Source organism: Triticum dicoccoides, chromosome 5A (assembly GCF_002162155.2).
Source record: "Triticum dicoccoides isolate Atlit2015 ecotype Zavitan chromosome 5A, WEW_v2.0, whole genome shotgun sequence".
NCBI lineage: Eukaryota > Viridiplantae > Streptophyta > Magnoliopsida > Poales > Poaceae > Triticum > Triticum dicoccoides.
The window spans coordinates 39,856,189-39,870,273 of NC_041388.1; the positions used below are offsets into that span (position 1 = coordinate 39,856,189).

At 44.2% G+C, this 14,085-nt stretch overlaps 1 protein-coding gene and 1 long non-coding RNA gene across 2 annotated transcripts; one reads left to right on the forward strand and one right to left on the reverse strand.

Moving 5' to 3' along the window:
• Nucleotides 1–438: 438 nt before the first annotated feature.
• On the forward strand, nucleotides 439–2,575 carry LOC119296908 (ent-kaurenoic acid oxidase 1-like). The gene is made up of 5 exons (XM_037574918.1): nucleotides 439–1,026; nucleotides 1,110–1,259; nucleotides 1,406–1,927; nucleotides 2,014–2,132; nucleotides 2,291–2,575. Exons 1-5 carry the CDS (start codon nucleotides 439–441, stop codon nucleotides 2,385–2,387), a joined length of 1,476 nt encoding a protein of 491 aa, XP_037430815.1. The 3' UTR covers nucleotides 2,388–2,575.
• A 2,558-nt stretch (nucleotides 2,576–5,133) lies between these two features.
• LOC119296909 lies at nucleotides 5,134–7,491 on the reverse strand. The gene is made up of 3 exons (XR_005145447.1): nucleotides 6,995–7,491; nucleotides 6,673–6,763; nucleotides 5,134–5,389 (listed from the first exon to the last, which is right to left on the reverse strand). It is a non-coding gene; the product is annotated as an uncharacterized LOC119296909 (long non-coding RNA).
• Nucleotides 7,492–14,085: the final 6,594 nt, after the last annotated feature.

The window sequence follows — 14,085 nt, forward strand, 5'->3', positions numbered from 1 at the left end:
TTTAAGGTCCGCTGCTATTTGGCATAGCCCGCTATTTAAAACAGTGTAATTTATTACAAACTTAGTCAAAGTTTAAGGATGACCTTGAAAAGAACTTATATGCACTATAATCTGGATTTCTGGAAGGGGTAATTATGTTTTATTCAGCAGATTTCTCATCGGAGATGCCGTTAATTAATTATCGTTGGTTGGTGAGTGCTCGGCGTTGGAACCTAGCTGCGGGTGTAAAGCCAGCATCTACCAGCCAGAATAATCACACAACGTCACATGTGCAGGCTACGCACCAGCCGGGCATGCAATGCGCGAGGTAATTTCCAGCCTCCAGCTAGCTAGCTTAGTTTGTTCCCGTCTGCCTCCACACAGTAACGGATCAGTTGCTCGGAATCCTCACTCGTTTTTACATATACTACCTCCGCTTCTCCAGGTATTAGCAGATCAATGGCGATAGCAGTGGGAGTAGGTGTGGGTGAGTGGGTATGGTGGCCGGGCCTCGCCCTCGGCGCCGTCCCGCTGCTCTGCCTCGCCGTCTGGCACTCCACCGACGCGTGGTACCGCGCCGCCTTCTTCCTCAGGCACGGCGGCCGGCGCCGCCTGCCGCCGGGCCACATGGGCCTGCCTTTCCTCGGTGAGACGCTCTCCTTCGTCTGGCACTTCAAGCTCGCGCGCCGCCCGGACGACTTCATCGCCGCCAAGAGGCGCGCGCACGGCTCCGGGGCCGGCATCTACCGGACGCACCTCTTCGGCTCCCCTGCCGTCATCGCGTGCTCTCCGGCGGCCAACAAGTTCGTGTTCCAGTCCGCCGATAACTTCGGCATACGGTGGCCGGTGCCGGAGCTCATCGGCCACAAGTCCATGGTCAACGTCGAGGGCGCCAGCCACGCCAGGCTTCGTGGGATCATCCTCACCGCCATCAACCGCCCCAGCTCGCTTCGGACCATCGCCGCCGTCTTGCAGCCGCGTGTTGTGGCGGCGCTGGCCGCGTGGGCAGACATGGGGACAATCGTTGCCTCCACCGAGATCAAGAAAGTAAGAGATCTATTCATCGGTGAGCATGCATGTGCTTTTCTTCTCTGTCAATAGTGAATAGTGATGCTCCTTAAATTGCACAGGTGACGTTCGCGAACATATTCAGAATGTTCATAAGCATGGAGCCGTCGCCATTGACAGAGCAGATAGACCAGTGGTTCGGCAGCCTGATGGCTGGCCTCAGGGCATTCCCCTTGGATTTTCCAGGGACAACATTTCACCGCGCTCGCAAGGTAATCTGTTTTTCTTTTCATACAATGCACTAAATGGATCGGGTATTCGGGTTACACTATCAAGAGAGAGTCAAGGTAATTTGTTTGCTCCTTGTTTTTACAGAAATCATTAAAATAACTGTAGAGGAATCTAACAACTTGTGCAGTGCCGTCGGAAGCTGAACGCGGTCTTCCGACATGAGCTGGAGGCAAGGAAGAAGGTGGACAAGAAGTGTGATGATCTCATGAGCGGGCTGATGTGCACCGAGGATGAGCAGGGGAAGAGGCTGAGTGATGAGGAGGTTGTGGACAACATGGTCAACCTCGTGGTCGCTGGCTATGAATCCACGGCCAGCGCCATCATGTGGGCTACCTACCACTTGGCCAAATCCCCTGCCGCCCTCGCCAAGCTCCGAGAGGAGAACATGGCAGTGAGCGAAAGCAAAGGTGGTTCATTGATGATCACCCATGATGACCTCCCAAGGATGAAGTACACGGCGAAGGTGGTGGAGGAGACGATCCGAATGGCCAACGTCGCCCCCATGGTGCACCGCGTGGCGAACCGGGACGTGGAGTATGGTGGGTACACGATCCCGGCGGGGTGGCCGGTGCTCGTGTGGGTGAGGTCGCTGCACACCGACCCAGTCTACTACCAGGACCCCCTCACCTTCAACCCCGACAGATGGGATGTATGTTGTTGTTTTTCTCTCATTGATCATGGATGCAACTTCATCATGTACGCACCAATTGTCAACGAAGAACTTGATGAATGCAGAAACCAGCGAAGCCAGGGACGTACCAGGCATTCGGTGGCGGATATAGGATTTGTGCCGGGAACATGCTCGCGAAGTTGCAGATCACCATCATGCTCCATCACCTCTCCACTGGTTATGAGTGAGTGATGATATATATTACTTCAAATCCTATGTAATCACTAACATGAGATCAGTAGAACTCATTTGCTTATTTTTATCTTGGCATTTGATTGATTTATTTCTTTATTGCATAAACTGGCATTTGATCCTAGTTTGCCATACGAATGATTGTTTCAGATGGGAGCTGTTGAATCCTGATGCGAAGATCAATTACCTTCCACACCCAAGGCCAATGGATGGCGCATCCATGACCTTCCGTAAGCTTAGAGCTTGATGGAGATGCATTCAATGATTTTTTCTAGCTATGTGCTAGTGCATCAATGTTAATTCTATTAGTATTGTATGATCATATCAGAACTATAGCTAGTCTATCTTTTTCTGGAATTGACATTATCTTTGTAAGCAAACATGGGCAAAATGCTTTTAAATTTGTACTGCAAGGGACAAGACCATTATTTGAAAGCTACTAGTTTTTTTTTTTTTCTGATGAGAAGGCCATTTATGAAGCTCGGCTTGATTACTTTTGGTTGAATGGGTGCGCAATAGATGAGCCTGAGGGGCGAAAGAGCCCGCCGTGACCGTCGAGTATGTGTGGTCACAAGTCAAAGATAAGCAAGCTCCCATGTGAAGTGCCTCTAAATGGGCCGGCTACAGATGTGTCCCATCAATACATTTAAAAAAATCAGAAAGTAGGATTCTTATTGAATAAACTTTATATTATATCTAGGAAAATTAGTTTCACAATTGGTAAAAAATATACTCCCTCTGATCCATATTAATTGTCGTGTACAAAGTTGTACTAAGTGTGCGACAGTTAATATTGATCGGATGGAGTGGGAAAAAATGTTCATGTACTGTGTAAATATTTATATGTTCAAATAAAGTAATCATACCATAGTAAAAAAATGTTTTTAAGCACCGAAATAATATTCATGTACTTTAAAATATTCATACATTTCAAAAAAGAAATCATACAAAGTCGTGCATAAGTGGCTGAATATATGTTCATAGAGGTTTTAAAAAATGTTCTGTATTTTCCCAAAGAGGAAAGGGAAAATGGAATAAAAGGAAATTAAAGTAAGAACAAAAACTAAAAGTAAAACTAAAATAAGAAAAGGTAAAGGGGAAATAAAAAAAGTAAACAAGAAACAACAATAGGAAGAAGGAAAAGAAGCAAAAAAAACAGCTATTGTGTTGCATGCATGTATTTTAATTTTGTCTGTACTGCATGCTCATATCATAACTGCCTCTAGTCTATCTTGTCATTAAAAGCTTGTTTAATTGCTATGCATTTCTTTGTAATCAAACAGAAGCATGATGCTTTACAATTTTTAAGACCTGAAACCAGGTGAACTGGTTTGACATTTTTTTCCTCAAGTTAGGGAGCCCCTATTTGCCGCTTTATAGCATGCAATAAGCAAGCTCCAACCACAAGCTACTTTCCATGGACAGACTACTACTACGGCCCATCAATAATTATTATTTTATTAATTAATTTTGTTTTATTTAGTAAATTATAAAATATTGTGTACAAATAGTTATAATAATTGGGGAAATATGACATAGAGTAACTAAAAAAATTGACGTACTTCAATGCAAATAATAAAGAAATATATATTAAAAAATTCATCTCATAGTAGAAAACATGTTATTATGCACAAGAAAAAATATTAATTTATTTCAAAAGAGCCCATGTATTTGAAAAAAAGATACGTATGCACCAGATATTATGTCTATAAAAATTTATATGTTCTGTGTTTTCTCATAAATAAATAAAAGTAGAGAGAAGAAGAAAAGAAACATACACAACAGAGAGAGAGAGAGAGAGAGAGAGAGAGAGAGAGAGAGAGAAATGTCCTTGCCTTGTTGGGCATGGCGGAGGCACTAGTTTTTCCTTTGCTTACTATTTGAGGGAAACATAATAATGTAAAATAAAAGATGTAATTTTACTTGAATTTAATTAATTATATATTTAAAATAAAATGTTCATCTAATATAAAACATGTTCCTATGGACTAGCAAACATATTTGGTATTTCAAACGAGTCCATATATTTGAAAACAATCATGAAAGTTGTTCGTATGAGTCTGACTATATGTTTATACAGTTTAATATTTTATGTATGCTTTTATAATGAAGGACGAAATAAAAAGAAAGAAAAGTGAAAATAAGTATATAAGAAATAAAAAAGCTCACCCTGGGTGAAGAATACTTATTCCTCACCCCAGCCCACCCACACACTGAGCCAACCAGCCTGAATCCAACGTAAGAATGAAAGGCTTGTGAGGTAAGTTTACCGAGTGGATGTGTGGTAAGATTACGAGCGTCAGAATCAGCCTCGTGATGGAAAACCACGATGAGAACCAAGGACGTGAGGTAAGATCTAGTTGCACGTAAAGTAAGATTGAGAATCAGTCCCACGCCCTGAAAAAAACACAGTAGAAAAAAAGATTTTTCTTCTTCGCATAAGAAAAAACTGATTTTTTTGCGGGGAAGAAAAAATCTGATTGTGACGTAAATTACTGCAATAAGTGGTGGTTGCACTCTTGCAATTTTTAGTTAACGATGGGTGGCCCCTAAGGTTGAGACGAGTAAGAAAGGGAGCAAATCGGCATTAGCATCGCTGCCTGTGTTTCGTGTTTGCTACTCTGCAAATGCTATGTCTGCATGCTTCCTGAGAAGAGTACAATGAATGACTAATTTAAAATTCACTAAGAACTTTCCATGTTTAACTTGTTTGGAAAACGCATTCCCTGTTACTTTGAACGGTGGGAGCTGAGTTTGACTATTGGGTGAAATTCTTGTGTTTTTCTTCTTGAAGGACAGCCTCAAATACTTTCATACGGTTCACTTGGACCAATTTCCTACTATAGTCTAATATCATAGGAATGGCACATGGTAAGTTACTTTAGATCAACCACATAATGAGTTCGTCTTTACATGCCTACTTTGTATTGTACCGTTTATACACACAGTAGCATAGTAATAAATTTAAGAAACTACCACCCAACAACAATTCGGACGATGCTAATAAAATTAAATGTTCAAGCAGTCATAAGCAAGTACGGTACAATGACTCTGGACAGTAAAGAAAATCTTCAGATATGTACATAGGAGCAGCTTCGTAATATACATCTGATTTTTACAGGCCTAAACTTCTCTAGTGAATCAGGTAAAGGACAAGTTTCATTCAGCCATAGTTAGCTTCTTTGATGGACTCAGAACCTCTGACCAATCAATCTTAGTGTTGATCTTCCATGCCACACGCACAGTAGCCTGTGGGCAACAAGGAAAAAATAAAAGTGTTAGAGAAACATCATATAAGCACCACATCCCTTCTTTAACATGGGGAGTATGGGAATCAGGGTAATCATAGATGAGCTACCTACAGTGCTAATAAAACTGATTGTGGTATCATTTTTGTTCCATAATTCATATCTATACTAGATAGAGCAACAATGGGGCAGTGGGATAAAAATAACCATTAGAGTGCCACTGTTTCTGAAAATGAGCTAACATGCTCATATGAAAATGGACTATGTCATGCATATTAAGTGCAACTGATGAATTTCAGAGAACTCTGTTATAGAGAAGAACTTGCTACTAAAAAAAATACGTCCTCAGCAGTTAATACTCCCTCCGTCCCAAAATAAGTGTCTCAAGTTTAGTACTACACTTATTTTGGGACGGAGGGAGTATGAATCAGCAATAGCAGATGACTGGTTAAGATGGAGTAAAACAACAAGAATTGTTCCTTGGGCATGGGATGTTCGTTTGGTGGAGGAGATACAGACTGCGCCAAAAAGCATGCCAAGAGCCTCCGTGACCTAATGTAAGTTCCTCGTAGGTGCATTTACTGAATCAATGAGCCAAAACTCCAACCCATTCAAATAATAATTTTAATTAATTCAGATTCAGAAGCATGTAAACTGCTGAATGATTTCCCACATGGGTCTGAAACAAAACCTTAAATCTTCATGGTGAACAAAGACCACCGAGATGCTAGACTCATTCTGCGTGTTCGTAACAAAATTTTCAGGTGGCCAGCTGCTGGAATGTGGCTGACTCCAGAGGAACCCTCGCCTTCAGCTGCATCCACAGCCTGTCCTACTGATCTGATCAGCAGCCTATGCCTTTGGACTCCCCTGAATGTGGAGCAAATGCATGGGAGAAAAGACCTTCACCAGCCCAGCCTCGACACTGAATGTTGTTGGTATCTCGAGACGTGCACTATAATTACCAAAAGGTCCAAGCAGTCTGGAGCTTAAGACGTAGAAGGAAAGCTGCTCCTGGCCTAGTCCTTCTACTCTTTGGCCGCTAATTTGGAAAGGTGCCTGTGTGCACACTGCTATTTATCTTTTGACTTGTAGTTCTGTAGATCAAATTTTAGTTTCTCTAGACGCGGCCTTCCGCTAGTACTGAACTTGGAAGTTGGAACCGTGACTCACTAATGGTACCATTTATGCTAATGGAACCAGGGAGGCTGCCTCGTTATTCATCTAGAAAAACATCAAACATAAACACTTTAAACAATAAACCAAGTAGTCTCCCTACATTACCTCACTGCAACCTGACAAAATCTTTGCCAATTCGTGGCCAATTACTCCCTCCGTTCGGAATTACTTGTCTCGAAGATGGATGTATCTAGAACTATTTAGTAGTTAGTCATTCCTTGTCAAAGAGCACATAAATTCTACATAAACACTTTTCTATTTCAGCATGGACCGGAACAGCAACAGTTAAGAACTTCCTAGTCTAAAAAAACATCCAACCAAACTACTTGAAGATACAAAATAAACAAGAATGCGAGTATTCCTAACAAACAATAATTACAGAGTGACATGCACAAATGGCAACAATATACTTTAAAATTCGAATTACCTCTTCTGGCAGGATGTGTTCAGTCTCCTGATATCTCCAATGTGCAGCTTATGCAAGAACTGAACTCTGAACACCAATTTGGCAATTTGGGAAGAACGCGACAAAGCAAAATGAAGTGGAAATTGATTAGAACTAAAAGCACTAGAAATGGGATTGCTCACCTCCTCTGGTGCGCTCCCCGTCTGCACACACCCAACCAAAATAAACCCAAACCTGCAGACAATGTCGTCGCTGCTAGCCTAGCAAGGGAGGCAGCATCGCCATGACCACTCACACCGCAATGACCGGAATATGAATTGCATCATGGTACAACAATTGAGATAAGAAAATCATCGACACTCAAAAGGGAATGACAATTTTCTGATATATTTAGCCTACGCCTGCAAATGTTAATCCAAAACTAAGGCTGGTCATAGTGGGAGTAACATAGGTAGTAACATAGATGCCACATAAGCAAAAATGGTGATGTGGCAAGTAGTTAATGAGGAGAGAGGCAAATAGAGTAACATAATATGTTACCATCACATAGCGGTTTCCAATGCATAATGAGTCTACAAAGTAATAAATAAAGGCAACTATGTTACCACACCTATGACACTACCCACTATGAAGGTAGTAACATAGACTAGTAACATATGTATGTTACTAGTCTAAGTTACTCCCCACTATGACCAGCCTAATACTAGAATAACTTTCAATCTACCCAGTAGCCGGATACTATGAACGCACGGGTGACGGGTTTACCCACAAAAAACAACTCGTTTATCCACATTATTATTGCAGCTGAAAATGGGGAACAATTGAGTGCCGAAAAGAGCACCCGTGAAATAGTAGTCACAAATATCAGAGAACAAGGGATACAAGAAAATGAAGAAAAAGGGAGATTGAGGATGGAAGAGACGTAACCTGTACCAGGCGAGTGTCGAGCCAGCCGTGGAGGATTAGAGGCCTAGACTCCCACTAGTGTCTGCTTCGCCTACGCGCGACAACCCACCGGAACGCCGCCCGACACGGCGACGCCGAGGCTAGCTGCCATTGCCGCACACCATGCTTCCCCGGCAGAGCTGCTGGCAACCTCCGGCTGTAGTGCCGCCCGACACCGAGAACAGCCACGGCTCAGGATGCCTCCCCCTCCCCGGATGCCCGTCGACCACCGCACCGTCGAGCCCACCAGCCGCCGCTCACCACGCAGTACCTTCCGTCAAATCTCGAACTGCTCGCAACGCCAGGCTCGTAATCCCCACGACCAGTTTTTTTCCTACCACATCCCACGACTAGCTAACCGTGTCCATTTTCTACTTTAAAATAAAAGCAAAATAAAAGGTTAACGTTGCGAGACCGATGTAAAATTACGGCGAGGGCAAAAAATTTAATACATATATATATATATATATATATATATATATATATATATATATATATATATATATATATATATATATAGACACACACACACCGTTGGTTGGCTTTAGGATCCGCACTTTTAGGTGGATAAGGTTTCGATTTTCTAGATTACTGAATTTCACCAAGGCATATTAGGAATGGTCGGCTAGACCTTTCTGTGGTGGCAGGCCCGAAGATGGCAACCTACTCTGTGGCTATGGCATGCGCAGTCAGAGTAGGAGCAGCTTTGCCTTTCTGAAATGCAGACCGCGACATGAACTACTTCGGGTATCTTACAAATTTGACATACGGTGGCAATTTACTGAAAGTTCTTGGTCCAGCATGAAGAACGCTCATTGTAAGAACTGCCATTTCTATCTGGTCAAAAGGTTCGGCACCTTATGGAACTAGGAATTGGACTGCGACGTGTCCTGTCATTTTTCGTCTAGCAAAAGGTAGGACGGTGCTGCACCGTTCACACCGGTAATGGAATTGCGGCACCATGAATTGTTTTCGCGAGGAAAAGCCACGTGTTCGACCATGAATACGTTTTCCAACGTGTCACACTCTAGCAGTTTACTACGCTATCCAGAGCGGTTCTTTTTTTTAAGTACTGTACAGTCCAAAGCGGTTCTCTTTTCTTAAGTAAAGAAGTCCAAAGCAGTTCTGTAGGCACCAATAGCATCTGAAATCATACCACAGTCCACAGGGCATGATGGTTTGAGTATGAGTGAAAATTTAATGGTTAATGAGGAAAATAAGATTCACACATGTATAATCGTCCAAAACCTCATCAAGGCTTAATGACACCCAAAAAATGCTGAGTTCAGGCAAGAAAAGGTCGAGATCCAGATTGGATATCTGAAGAGAAGAGAAAACACTGCTCCATTGGTTGCTTCAACAAGTTCAACAAGGAATAAATAAAATTTCTGCGCGCGCAGAGACACACATGTGGAAACTGCACAAAAATCGATGGTAGTATTGCAAAAGTATCTGTTATTAGTATTGTGTACTGAAAAACAAGCAGCAAGCCACTCACGCTAGCTGGGCAAGCCAAGATGCACTGTACTTCAACAATCTTCTAAAATGACCAAAAAATTCCAGATCAGAACATAAGGAAGCGTAGGAGCAATAGAAGATGAAGAGGGTGAGGCGGGCCGGATTGTATTATTATCAAGAAAGCTAGCTCTACAAAGTCGAGTGCAGATTAGATGAGGATAATTAATTCATAAGGTTTTGCCCACACACACATGAGTCTAATAAAAAAAATCCATACATCCAGAAGCAACTGGATCACGGAAACGACAAAAGCGGTCGCCAAAGAGATAAACAAAAAGAAACCAAAGCTGCAGTTAAGAGGGAAAGCTCGGCAACCACCATAGGATGATGGGGAAGGGAGGTCGTGACCGTCCTAGTGGTAGTGGGCAGCGGAGTTCCTCGAGGTGAGCTCGGCGGCCGACGCATGCGTAGCGGCACGAACCTCGACGAACACCGGTTACACCGCAAATAGGGCCGAAGCAGCCACCTGAGTGGTGGCCGATGAAGGAGAGGACGCGGCGGTGGTGGGGATCCCACTACGACGACCTCGTGGACCTGCTGTGCTCGGCGGAGGTCGAGGAGGACCAGATCCGGCGACGGTGCGGACTTATCGACCTTGAGCAGATCTAGGAGGACGAGCTCGTGGTCATGCCCAGGGCGGCTGGATCTGATGGACGAGAGGGAGGAGATGACCTCGTGGCCGAGGTCGGGGCAGTTTGTAGAAGGGATGGGGATCACGCCGACTGGAAAGGAGGAGGAAGGAAGGATAATTTTTCTGGGGGAGGAACAGCAATGCGGGATAGGGTCACGGCCTCTCGGTGATTAGATGAATATATGGTTGGTAAATGATTTTTATATTAACTCTCATACTATATTAGTTTAGTTTAAAGATTCTTGGCCGCATGGTTCACGGGAGTGGTGCTTTAGCATTAGAGCATTTACATTCACATATGATAAATATGACTCGTTAAACGTTTGCGGACATGCCTGGACAATTCGCCGACAGTGATCGGGCACTCTTAAATAGCATTGTCCACGCTTGTGTATCTTATATCCGTTTCTCTATATCCATACTAAACCATGCAACTTCGATCAAACTACGTAATCAGCAAACAGACATAGGCAAGCACAATACTTTCACAACAAGATCACGATTGGATGTTCAGAGGACCACCAAAATTCACATAAATGATGAACAACTTGAAACTACATCTAAAACTTGAAATTGAACTAAAGAAAAGCGGATCTTCACCACTTACAGGCCGTCCCCTTCCTCTTCCGATCACCGGCGCAGCTGTAGCCGTCCGCGGATGGTGGAGGATCGTCCAAGTCGGAGGAGGATGGCGCAGCTGTAGGCCCTTGAGGCATCACACCGGCCCGGTCCTACTGGTGCTTGAGCTTCGCTACCCGAGCTGCCTCCGCTTCACGTCGTCCTTTGTCTCGCGCTCGGACCGCTCGATAACTAGTCGGAGAGCCTTCGCGTTCTTCCGGCGGAGCCGCCGAGCATCCATCTCCGCTATCGTAAGTGACCGGTGGTAGACCCACACGCAAGGAGCCGCTCGTCCTCATCGGGCCAAAGAGCTCCCCGATGCGTCCGTCTTCCTTGCCCGTTGCCTCTCGCGATGGGCGGCGCACGCCTTCGACTCCAGCGTGCGCGTCTGGGCCGACGGGGCGGGCACAAGCACCCACCGCTGCCTGCGTGGGGGAGCAGCAGTCGGTGTGGGTAGGAGATGGCGTGGGGGAGGCACAGACGGAGCATCCCACCCGAGTCAAACGCGTTCCGGGAGTAGCCAGCGTCGGCGTCCTCGCCGCGCCGACGGGGGAGAGGCGAACCCTCCTCTTCCCTCCATGTCACGTCGCCCCGGTTCCGTGGATGTGGAACACCGGCTGTTTGCAAATCATATTTCACTTTGAGTTGTAGTTTTTTAAGGTTCTTCATGGTGAACACACCTCCTCCCTCCGTGTCACATCGCCCGGTTTCATGGATGTGGAACATCGGTTCTTTGCAAATCGTATTTCAATTCGAAGTGTAGTTTTTGAAGGTTCTTCGTGTAGAACCCAACTCCTTCCTCTGTGTGACGTCGCCCGGTTCCGTTGATGTGGAATGCCGGTTCTTTGTGAATCGTATTCCAGTTTGAATTGTAGTTTTTGAAGTTTCTTCACGGCAAACACACCTCCTTCATCTGTGTCACGTCCCCTGGTTCCGTAGATCCGAAACGCCGGTTCTTTACAAATCGTATTTCAGTTCGAAGTGTAGTTTTTGAAGGTTCTTCATGGCGAACACACCTCCTCCCTCCGTGTCACGTTGCCCGGTTCCATGGATGTGGAACATCGGTTCTTTGCAAACCATATTTCAGTTTGAGTCATAGTTTTTGAAGGTTCTTCATGGCGAACACACCTCCTCCCTCCGTGTCACGTCGCCCGGTTCCAAGGATGTGGAACGCCGATTCTTTGCAAATTGTATTTCAGTTCGAAGTGTAGTTTCTGAAGGTTCTTCATGTAGAATCCAACTCCTCCCTCCGTGTGACGTCGCCCGGTTCCGCAAAGAAAGATTGCTCGTGGTGGGTTGGCGTGGTGCCGACAATATAAAACGGAGGTTCTTGATGTAATGTAAGCGTTTTGCGGTGATCATTTTTCATCTAAACCAATATTTTTATCATCCTCGTGGTGCGAAAAATGTGGTGCGCGTAACCCATAAAGGAAGGGCCCACCTTGTGCGGATATGTAAGGTTCATCCTATAGAGAAGGTTCTCGAACGCAAAAAAGGGTTCTCGGGGTGGGTGGGTGTGGTATCGGTAATGTAAATCGAAGGTTCTTCACATAATGTAAGTGTTTGTAGTGATCATTTTTCATCTAACCCAACGTGCATGCTCCCATCCTTTCTCATCATCCTTGTAGGGCAAAAATCTGGTGCGCGTGAAACGCACGAAAGGGAGGGTGGGCAGGCAATTGACGAAATAGGGTTTCCCCCCCTTTGTATTACAAAGCAAACCATCACCGATACAACTAGATAGGTGCTGGGGCGGAAGCAGCACATGCACGCACAAAAGAAAATGAAAGAGAAAAAAGAAAAGAAACAAATGCCGACACCGGCGGATCAACAAAAATGAAGAAGCTTCGCGACCGCTGCGCCCACCGGGGATCCTCCACCAAGCTCCTATACTCCGAAGTGCTGGTACCAACCAACACCTCCAAGAAGGGACATGACGATGACGACGCTGCTGCCAAGAGTTTCCCTGGTACGCAACGAGGAGAGAGGAAGGGTACCCCCGACGCCCTCCAGGAAGGTCACGGTGTCTCCTCCTCTAGCAGCTTCAATCACGGCCAGAGAGGAGAGGAGGAAACGGATCTGGCCAACGTCAGGTCGGGTTGCGGCCGTGGAGGAGCAAGAGAAAGGGTTGACGGTGGGCTGGATGCTTGGATGTCATCTGAGGTGGAGAGGACAGAGTAGGAGAGAGAGGAACACCGTGACCCGACGGCCGTGGGGGCAGAAAGCAGGATGTGCATAGATGATAGAGAAAGAACGTTTTTTCCTTGAGAAACACTCCAACGATAGAACCCTGCTTTCTCTAAAAACGCCTAAGAGAAAAAACTTACAGATAGAAAAGGTCCAAACCTTTGCTGGATGGTTCTCCAAACACATTCCGGAACTGTTCAAGCCGAAGGTGAACTAGTCCCTATCTGTCCTTGCCTGCCGGGCTGCCATTGCGACAGCCTAGCTAGTGCCTGCGCACTATTGTCTTCACATAGACAACATGGTCCATCTATCTCTATAAGAGGAAATAAACATCAAACGATGTATATCATGAAAATGCAAATGAGGTAAGGGGAGGGTCCAGATCCCAACACGCATGTGCGCTTGTGATTGCAGCCGTCCCAGCGAAGTTTCATAAGTTTGCTTTTCCCTATATATATAGTGTTACTATTCATCACTCAGTAAGAAGTTATTCTTCACCCGAGGTAATCTTACGATCGCTTCTTAAATAAATTACGTTTAAAATATAAATAGTTACATGTGTATTGATTTAATATGTAAAATTTGGTATAAAAACAAAAAATAGGTTATAAGACCAAAGAAATCATATTTTATGTATGTTTTACACTATGTTTTTACATTTGTAATTTTCGTAACATAAAATATTTTTTACTGTGAGTACATATTTTCTTACATTCTCTTTATATGTTGAAATAAGATAAAATTTACGAAACGTAAAAATACGGTTCATTGATGTCAAAATAGAGAGGGGGTGAAGAATAACTATTCCCCACCCAGGGCCTCAGTGTTAACTATTCCCCACTCATAGTGCAGAATAAGTTATTCTTCACCCGAAGTAATCTTACGATCATTTCATAAGTAAATTACGTTTCGAATTCAAATAGTTACATTTCTATTGATTTACTACGTAAAATTTGACATAAGAAAATAAAAATATAGGTCATAAGACAAGAAAATTTGCAGTTTATGTGTACTTTAGACTATGTTTTTACGTTTGTAATTTTACATAATATAAAATATTTTTTACGGCGATTATATATTTTCTTACGGTCCCTTTTTGCGTCGAAAATAGGACAAAATTTACGTAACATAAAATTATGGTGCATTGATGGTAAAATAGAAGGGGGTGAAGAATAACTATTCCTCACCCAGGGTGGGGAATAACGTGACCCTA